The sequence below is a fragment of the Schistocerca serialis genome, chromosome 9 (assembly GCF_023864345.2).
Source record: "Schistocerca serialis cubense isolate TAMUIC-IGC-003099 chromosome 9, iqSchSeri2.2, whole genome shotgun sequence".
NCBI lineage: Eukaryota > Metazoa > Arthropoda > Insecta > Orthoptera > Acrididae > Schistocerca > Schistocerca serialis.
Window position 1 is genome coordinate 430,196,295 of NC_064646.1, and position 10,081 is coordinate 430,206,375.

Sequence of the window (10,081 nt, forward strand, 5' to 3'; positions counted from 1 at the left end):
ACTTGTACGTAAGTAAATACATACTATCCTTTTCATTGACTTTCAAAACAGAAAATAGAATAGACGCGAGCCTGTGACCGAGATGCTGCTATTACTCATGTCAATATGTAAAGATTTTCGTTACAGGTTGTATATTGTAATAGCAATACGTCTGAAATTACTTACTCTAGGAGGTATATTGAGAGACGTAAAGTAGTATATGAGTATTGCTATTTGAGGAGCAATATACGCCTAACTGGTGATTGCCGAGCTACAGAGGATACAAAACGCAGATTCGTAACAGCAAGAAAAGCATTTATGAAACGACGAGACTTGTTAACATGGAACATAAAATTGAGTGCTAGGAAGTCTTCTCTGAAGTTGTCTGTGTGGAGTGTAGCCTCGTAAGGGAGTGTAGCATGGACGGTAAGCAGTTAAGACAAGAAAAGAAGAGAAGCTCCTGAAATAATACTCAAGATTAGATGGGCAGATCGAACAACTAATGAAGTATTTAATTCAACAGGAAGAAAAATTATGGCACAACTTCACTAAAAATAGAGATCGGTACACAGGACGTATCCTGCGGCATTAAGAAATGTATGTGAACACAGAGAAGAAGGCTCTAATGCAGTAACACATTAGGAAAGTTTAAATGAATGTTGGTTGCAGTAGTTATTCAGAGATAAAGACACTTGGCACGCGTGATATTTTAGAGAGTAACATAAAACTGGTGTTAGGGCTGAAGGCCACAACAGTTACAAAGATTAAAGTTTTCAGAGTCTCTGAAAGAGCTCTGTAGATTACTTAGTACTTACCCGCCCACAAAGAGACCCATGTAACGCATTCAAGGTGGTTAAATTCCTGGAGACAACCCAAAAATGAATGTTATGTTACAAAGCAAGTCAGTATTTTTTCTGAACGCAAATAACGGCGACTTACTGATAGAAATTAAAGAAATAATATCTTGCACATAGTCCCTACTCTACATGAGATACAAAGCGAACCAAATAGTAGATGACACCAATATCGAAGAAATTTCTGGCTCTCACAAAACAATCGGAAGCAAATGTCTTTAACCTTGAAGTTCGGTATCGCATATCGGGATCTGAGATGACTCAAGTTGCTATCGGCAGTACCGGATACCGCCTTAATAATCAAATACGGTACCACTATCTCATACAAGAAGTGACGATATTTCGAGGGGTGTAGGTCTCAGATAAATAGACCGGCGCAGTGCCAGAACTCAGACTGGGTTCTCTGCTTCTGCCGCAACTGCTGAGAAGAGTAAAGCATTCGAGATGGTGAAACAGTTTTCTGGAAAGAGCTATGAACTGGACGTCGCCAGCATGGAGAACATGGAGGCGTTTCTGGACGCCAGCGGTGAGTCAATAAAAAGCGTCAACTTTGTCTTTGTCCTCTCCTACGGACCCTATACATAGTACCGGTCAGCAGGGACTTTAGATCATAACTATAGGCTGCCTACCCGACAGTGCGAAGCTTTGAGTTGCTTAAGAATGAAGAAGAAAAAAGAATCTTGAACTTTATACAATTACGCTTGAGATCAACATCTCTTATGCATGTTTATAAATACGAATTTGAGTGTGAATAGATAATTTCGTGTTACAATTATACATATGTATGATAGGCGTTTTGTGAACCTTCAGAGCATACTTTTACAATCCGAATAAAGGAATAGATCGAATTGCGTTAATTATTGAGTCACTTACATCGATAGTTTTGTTACAAGCAACAGTGAGACTAGACAAGCTTACGGGGAGGAAAAAATCAAAGCAATATAAAGGAAATTCGACCACCACTTCTGAAAGTCTCCCAAAAGTAATACTATAAATAATGTTGATCATATATACAGTTCAATGCTGTACAGATTCTCCCACATAAGTAACATTTTAACTACCGTACGTAATGTCGTAATTGTCTTCCAATGGAATGCTTTACATTTCTGAACTACTTCTTCAGAAACTTGATAAGGGGCTACAACTTAGTTGATTCAGTGTTAACATAATCTTCTCAAGTCACGTTAAGTTTACCTACACCGGCACAGTATTCCACCAAGATAATACTTACCATCCTTTTTATTAGTATAGCTGGATCATATGAAAACGAATGTTTTTCCAGTTTCTTCTGCCCCGCTACCATTTGTCCTATGAATTTATGTCCTTGGAACTGCCTCCTATTCTCTCTTGAGCCGTGTACCTACCGATTTTCCTCTCTGATTTTTGCGCTGTAATTTTATTGCAGGCACGCTTTGTGTGCTGCGTTCATTAACATGCATGTACAACTTCATTCTTGTCCTCTCCATTTTTTCTTGCGAGAGTTCCTCGTTTAATGTCACTGTGTCTGTTTTATTTCTTATTACGTCTGGTCTCACGCCTTTTATGACCATTCTCAGGAATTTCATCTTATTCGTTTGCATTTTGTCTACCTTCTACATAGATCAACATTTGTTTGTAGTGTGTTTGGTATACCATCCTCCTTAAGTTTTTGGGGTACGTGACCACGGCAAATGTTCTTTAAAGATATTGTTTCTTACTCATGCACATTAATTTCTTCACAGTTCTTCCCCATTTCTCTTATGGTAGTCTCAAAATATCTCTCACATTCCATCCTATTCAGTTAATATCCTCTCAGCCTGACTGCACGCGACGTTATTTGTGGTCTTCTAGATGTGACCAATACCGCTCTTAAATCTCCAAAGCTTAATTTCGTAACCATCCACGTTGCTCTCTCATGCGTGTAACTGCCACTGAACTGCCTCTTTATACTCCTCTCGCATGCCAACATTTAGTTTGCTCCAAGCTTTCCCGTCTCTATACCATGGTCGTGATGAAAAGCACATATTTTTGTTACAACCAGTGGGTTCTCTCTCTCCTCCAAATTATACAAAGCTTGGCTTTCATTATTTCATCTCCTTTAGATTTCTCTGAATCTTCCTTCTGTACTTAGCGTTAGATAGCTTTTGTGTACTGAGGTAAAACATTACCACAGCCTTCCCATCTAGATACTTGTGCTCTCGTACTGGATTTCCCTGGAATAAATGCGTGCTGTTCGTGTCACAGAACATTTTCTTGTGTATTCTAGACGTGTCTTTCTAAAATTTCCATTCTGTTTGCGTAATGGAACGTAATAAATCTTCATTTGGAACTGATGAAGATTTTCATCCGATAATAACGTTTATCGAGTCGCTCGTCAGGTAATGCAGCGAATCAAGTAACAAAATAGGTTTATTCTCTAACACATAAAATATAAATAACACGATTTTATAAGGCATAGTTTTTTCCTGGAAAAAGCATGTCTCTACGCCAAGGCAATGAAAATATAGGGCAATTTATCTCACATATTTTGATACCTTGCATGTATCTATATCGATTACAGGCACGAATCGGCGAAATTCTCGATTCCCGGGAAGGAGGAACTATCTATATACATAAATAAGTTCTCACGAAACCCTTGGTGCCTGAGACCTACTCGCACTAAACTAAATTTTCAAGTGTAACGAACAGTGCAGTGTTGTATTCGGTGATGGAAGTAAATGTGAGCCATGAACACGCATGTTCCATATCACCGGTAGACGCCAAACATCAGGAAGATCAGTTTTTATTTCCGAGAAACATAGGAACACGTGCTACGAAACTGACTCTATGACTTAGGGAAAACTTCTGACAGTGTTGACTAGAATACTCTCCTTGATATTCTGAAGGTATCAGAGGTACAATACAGGGAGCGAAAGACCATTTACAATTTGTACAGAAACCAGAGGGCAGTTATAAGGGTCGAGGGGCATGAAAGGGAAGCAGTGGATGAGAAGGGAGTGAGCGGGGTCATAGTCTGTCGCCAATCTGTACACGAGTAAGCAGCAAACGAAACAAAAAAAAAATTGTAGTAGTAATTAAAGTTCAGCGAGCAGAAATAAAAACCTTGAGATTTGCCGACGACATTGTAATACCATAAGAGACAGCAAAGGAAATGGAAAAGAAGCTGAATGGAATGATCAGTGTCTTGTAAGGAAGATATAAGATGGACATGAACCAAATCAAAACAAGGATAAAGGAATGTAGTCGAATTAAATCATGTGATAGAGTGGGAATTAGAATAGCGAATGAGACATTTAAAGTAGTAGATAAGTTTTGTTATTTGGGCACCTGAATAACTGATTATGGCAGAAGCAGAGAGGATATAAAATGTAGACTGGCAATGGCAAGAAAAGCGTTTCTGAAGAAAATAAATTTGTTGACATTGAATATAGATTTAAGTGTTAGGAATTTTTTATGAAAGTATTTGTATAGAATGTAGCTGTGTATGAAAGTGAAGCATGGATGATAAACAATGTAGATATGAAGAGAATAGAACATTTTGAAATGTGGTGTTTGGGAAGTACGCTGCAAATGAGATGGATAGATTACATAACTAATGAGGAGATACTGAATAGTATTGGGGAGAAAAGAATTTTGTTACAGATCCTAACTAGAAGAAGGGCTCGGGTGATAGAACACATTCTGAGACACCAAGGGACCACCAATTTAGTTCGCGAGGGAAGTGTGGGGAGGAGGGGGAGGATAAAAATTGTACAGCGAGATGAAGCGATGAATACTGTGACGAGATTCAGAAGAATGTAAGTTGCATTAGTTATTCAGAGATGAAGAGGCTTGACAGGATATAGTAGGATGGAGAGCTGCAACGAGCGAGTCGTTCTACGGACGACCACAGTAACAACAGAGCAGAACCAATGATGAACGGCATGTTTCTCCACGTGGTTGCAAAGTAGGCGCGAGAGTATTACGGACGTATTGAACTAATAGCAATGGAGGCCGCACGGTTGTCCGTGCAGTCTAACGCATGGCTTTCTGGGCGGGAAGGAGCACCCGGTCCCGGCACGAATCCACCCGCCTGATTTGTGTCGAGGTCCGGTGCACCGGCCAGTGTGTGGATGGTTTTTAGGTGGTTTTCCATCTGCCTCGGCGAATGCGGGCTGTTTCCCCTTATTCCGTCTCAGTTACACTATGTCGACGATTTCTGCGCAAACAAGTTCTTCACGTACGCGTACACCACCATTGCTCTACCACTCAAACATAGGGGTTACACTCGTCTGGTGCGAGACGTTCCCTGGGGGGTCCACCGAGGACCGAACCGCACAATAACCCTGGGTTCTGTGTGGGGTGGCGGAGGGGTGAAGTGGACTGCGGTAGTCGTCGTCGGGTTGTGGACCACTGCGGCTGCGGCGGGGTCGTTTCTAGGTCCCCGGTTAACACACAACACAGTACAATACAACAGAGTGGCATTTTGAATCACCAGGAGGTTTGGTGTTGAAATTCCGAGAGCATACATTCCAAGAAGAGTCGGCAATATACTACCTCCTTCGAAAAATTTTCTGAGAAAGTGCCGTGACGAGAAATTAGATAAAATGTAGCTCATACCGAGTTTATGGATTCTTGTTCATTCCATGGCCTACTCGCGAATCGAATGAGGAAGGTGGGACGTGATAGTCACAACAGAAGAACCCTCGCACCAAAGGGTGAGTTGCGGAGTATAGACGTAGATACAACAGTTAAGTTATCGGTACAAATCTTTCAGTTACCCACATCCTCCTAATGATGAGAATTTCAATCGGGAATAATAGATAAATTATCATTTTAAGTAACTCGACGCAGATATACTGCGTCTCGAAGAGGATCGATGAGACAAACTCCTTTCGAGTCTCTACACGCTGAGTAATTTCTCTTTATATTGATGTTAGTTTCTGACCTGCAGGAGTCACTGATCCCACGCACCGCCAGATGGCTCTGTCAGCGAAGGACACCTTGACTCTGACACTGGAGGGTGACAAGGTCACGGATGTGACCCAGCTGGGCGAGTACAAACACGTGCTGACATACCGCCTGGGGGAGGAGTTCACAGAGGACACGGCCGGCCGCAAGAGGAAGAGCACCGTCACGCAAAGGGGCGCCGACACGCTGGTCAAGGTCGAGAAGTACGAAGACGGCAAGACCGTAACCATAGAGAAGACCTTCAGCGCCGACAAGATGGTCGCGGTGAGCCCCAACACAAAACTCCCACTCTCAGCACTTTCTGTTTTGCATCTCTTCTTGCTGTGTGTATATGTTAGTGTGTATGTGTGTGTGTGTGTGTGTGTGTGTCTGTGTGTCAGATAGAATGTTGCAGTATGGTAACCCATGACAGTGAGTTCGAAATCATTTGAAGGAAGTTTTGTACCGTCTGCCTCAAACTTGTGTATAATTACTGCTATAACATCTCATGTGATTTCAAATTGGTAGTGTTGCCCGATACAAGGCATAATTCCCGGTTGATAGGTTTCTCAGATTGTGGTACAAACAAGGAACTGCTCGTCTGTGAGCATCACTGTAACTTTTAATCATAACCCCTCAGGAGAGTAATATGGTTGTTTCAAACATATAAAATTTGCTTCACAGAAAAATAGCTTGATGGGGACAATATGATTCTAAATTGTTGCTGCATGCCCTTTGTTTGGATATTATATACTGTTTTTATGGGATCATGAGATTCTATAGAACACTGTTTTGTCACCCCATTCTCCTTCTATGGACTTACCCGAGACATTGTTACAGTTACTTGTGCTCCACCCTTAATGTGTCAAATTTACCCATGTTTAAACACAATACCTCTAATCCATTAATTAGTTTCTTCGTGATTTTATATAATTTGTATGAGGGTGGTATGATTGGTCTGGTAAAAAAGCAAGAAAAATGTTATTTTGTAAAGAAAATCACTCGCCTTACTTCTTACAGTCTCATTTGACGGATGTACGATTGGTCCAGCGATCCTCCAGCTTTTTCTTCAAATCAGAGAAATAACAACTTTCAGACTCTGAAAAATACTAGTAGACTACAACTGTCACTTCCTTATTTGATGAAAATTTCTTCCCAGCAATCCAAAGTTTCAAGTTAAGAAACGGGAAGAACTCGGGTGAATAGAATGGATGAGGAACCAATTCAAAGCTCAGTCCACGCACTTTGGCATTTTTATCATTGTTGAGTAGGATGGCGCATTACCACAGTGAAACAACACTTTTTCCCTTACCGACCTAGGTCTTTTTTTCATCCAACGCAAGTGTCAAACGATCTAACAATGAATCATATTGTTTCTTGGGAAAGCCAAAAAACAGTGACCATCACCTTACCAGCTGACAAAATGGTCTTTGCCTTCTTCGGCGTACTTTCACCAGCCTTTGTCCGTTGTTTTGACTACCATCTTGAATCTGGTGTGTAATGCTGGATCTAGCTGTCACAAACGGTCACGAATCAACGCAAAAAGTCTTGCTGATTGCGTTTAAATATCGCCATACATTGTACTGAAATGTTGTGCTGGATGCTTTTGGTCGAGTATGACCAATCGGTGCACCCATCTCGCACACAGCTTCATCGTAGACAATTCTCCGTGCAGGATATTACGCACTCGCTCAGTTGAGATCCAACAGTCTCCGGAGTCTTACGAATTATTATTCGGCGGTCTTGCTGCGCCGTATCATGGATTTTGTCAACTGTTTCCTTTGAGGTAATCTCAACTTGACGGTCATCATGACCACGCTTAAATTCACTAAGCCAAAAGTAAATGGTCTTTAATAACGGTACAGAGTGCGCGTGCTCTTCGTCCACTTCTGTTTCGATTGCTGCGACAGCCAAGCCTTCAAAGGAAAATGATTAAGATTAGCACGAATCTCAGTTTTGTTAATTTTCAGTCGCAGTCAACACAGTGACCAATTCAGACGGTTATCAACAATGAACTGCACGTTGTACGTTGTTCAAATTCTTTATACGATCCTTAGAACGCGCCACATAAATGTTCCATTCTTTTGTGGAAATTTATCAGACTTATCACACCATCCTTGTATTTAATTACGTACCTCCACAGCTTCTTCATGTCCGTCATTTTTAATCATTAGTAAATCATTTGGTGTTCTTCTTCGCTTTCCATTTTGTGTGTGAGTGTGTGTGTGTGTGTGTGTGTGTGTGTGTGTGTGTGTGTGTGTGTTTGTGTTTTATACGTGCGTGTTTGTCATATTCATAAAATCGGATTAAAATAATTCTTACACTTGTTTTTATGTTGTATTTGTTACTGTTTGCCCTAACTCTGTCAGATGCCTTTCATTTTATCACAGTTCCCTTCTTATGAGTATATAGCAGCAGAGTAATGAATAAACTTCCGTGCGCAACAATAAACTTTCATACTTTCGTAGGCACTTCAGTGCGCACAAGTTCGTTTGTGTACATTCCATTACATTCTTGTCCTTAGCACTTTTTGCTCTGGTGTACGCATTTCTGTGGTGACTTGTTCAGTTTTTAATCAGACAATCTAACCTCTTATTATAGCTTGTACGTTCTACAAAAGCTTAAAATATGTTTCTCGTGCGCTATATGTGATTTTTAGTCTGGTCCCATACATATACACATCATATTTAACTATCACTTCGAAAAATATTTGCGCTTGTTAAGTGGTCTATTAGTGTTGGTAAGAAACACCTTCTACCTTCTACCTTCTATTTCTGTATTTCACGCAAGCATTTAGAAATTTCTGCTTTATCCCTAGGATATCCTCGTAGATCATTGAGGTTCACCCGGAGCACAGAACTGCCACAAATTTTTAGAAGCAAGATATTTGCTACAAATAGTAGTATTCGGTATGATTATACGAGCATACGTCGCCCTACAAGAGGTAAATGAAGGTTAATCTGTTCTGCGATAGAACACTGAAAACAAGAAACATGGCCCACACAGCTTTCTCTTTTCTAATTGACTAAAAAGAAACCGCATGAGCTCTGCAGTTTTTGCAGATCCTTGCAGTGTAATCCAAATACCATTCTGAAATACTTACTTGAGGTGGAAGTATGCAGCGATTAGTCGTGAATAATCTGAATTTATTGCAGACCTATTTCGACTGTAGAACAGCCAGCATCTGTGTGGTCACATCAAACGTCTGTGACAACATTGTATGATGTATGCACTGAGTCCAAACCGATCTGTAATAAACTGAGCTTATCCACGACCGATCGCTACATTCTACCACTTGCAAATCCAACGGTCGCTGGGCAGGGAGACCTATGGTTTCCAAAATAAATATATTTACTGGAACCTATGAGAAACTACTCTTTAGGTTTGCATATCTCTTCATCTTTCAGTCTTCCTCCTCATACGATCGTGTCTACGTTACTGTATTTTCTTTTTTTTTCCATTCTGTCTCTTTCACATGGATCATTTCTGTATTTTTATTTTGTGTTAGATCTTATTAACTACTTGTTAATTTCATTGTGACTGTGTGACAAACTCTTTATGAGCAGTTCATTTACAAGTCTTCACATCTACTACCCAGTTAGTCTACCAAATTCCAAAGACCACCTTTTAAGTCTCAGTTCTTTTATGTGACTGCACTGAAGGAGAATAATTAAGGAATTTTTCAATAACATTAACATCTTGTTTGTCGAACAGCCAATCCGCTAATATTATCACAAAATGATATTATGGATGAGTAAAATAATAACTGGGAAACCTTAGTACATTGGTGGACAATGAAAATGCCCTTTCTTATTTTGCCAATATGTATAACGAACTGGTACTATTGCATAATGAGTGCACTTTTACTTATTTCAATCATTGTTATGTTTGCATTATTATCTTTCTCATAATCATAATTAGTAATAGTTGAAACTAATAATTCTTTATGAGTTAATGATTTATAACAAATTACTTTTCTCTTTCAGACCCTCTCTGTTGGCAGCGTCACTGCAAAAAGGATTTACAAAGCAGTCTGAATTCGCCTTTCATTCGTCTAAAATTTAGTAATTTATTTCCTTTGTATATTTGCAATAAATTTTTTTGTCAGAGTATAACTTCAATATGAAACTCTTTTTGACTGCAATTGCTCTACCCGTACCCACTCATTTGTTATATTTTAGTGTCTGTTTCGTCTTGAATGTGTCAGTATGCGTTTCCAACAGACACTCACTGTATGAATAAAGATTTTCATATCAGCGCAGCTGAAAAATTTGCAGTCACAGAAAAGACGTGGTTAAAAAGTTTCATAGCAGTAAATGGAAAGCATTCAGTAATCTCAA

At 39.9% G+C, this 10,081-nt stretch overlaps 1 protein-coding gene across 1 annotated transcript; it reads left to right on the forward strand.

Annotated features, from left to right (window-relative positions):
* The first annotated feature begins 1,277 nt into the window (after positions 1 to 1,277).
* Positions 1,278 to 9,778, forward strand: LOC126419680 (fatty acid-binding protein, muscle-like). Its single transcript, XM_050086866.1, has 3 exons — positions 1,278 to 1,359; positions 5,746 to 6,026; positions 9,728 to 9,778. The coding sequence occupies exons 1-3, from the start codon at positions 1,278 to 1,280 to the stop codon at positions 9,776 to 9,778; spliced, it is 414 nt and encodes a 137-aa protein (XP_049942823.1).
* The last annotated feature ends 303 nt before the right edge of the window (positions 9,779 to 10,081 follow it).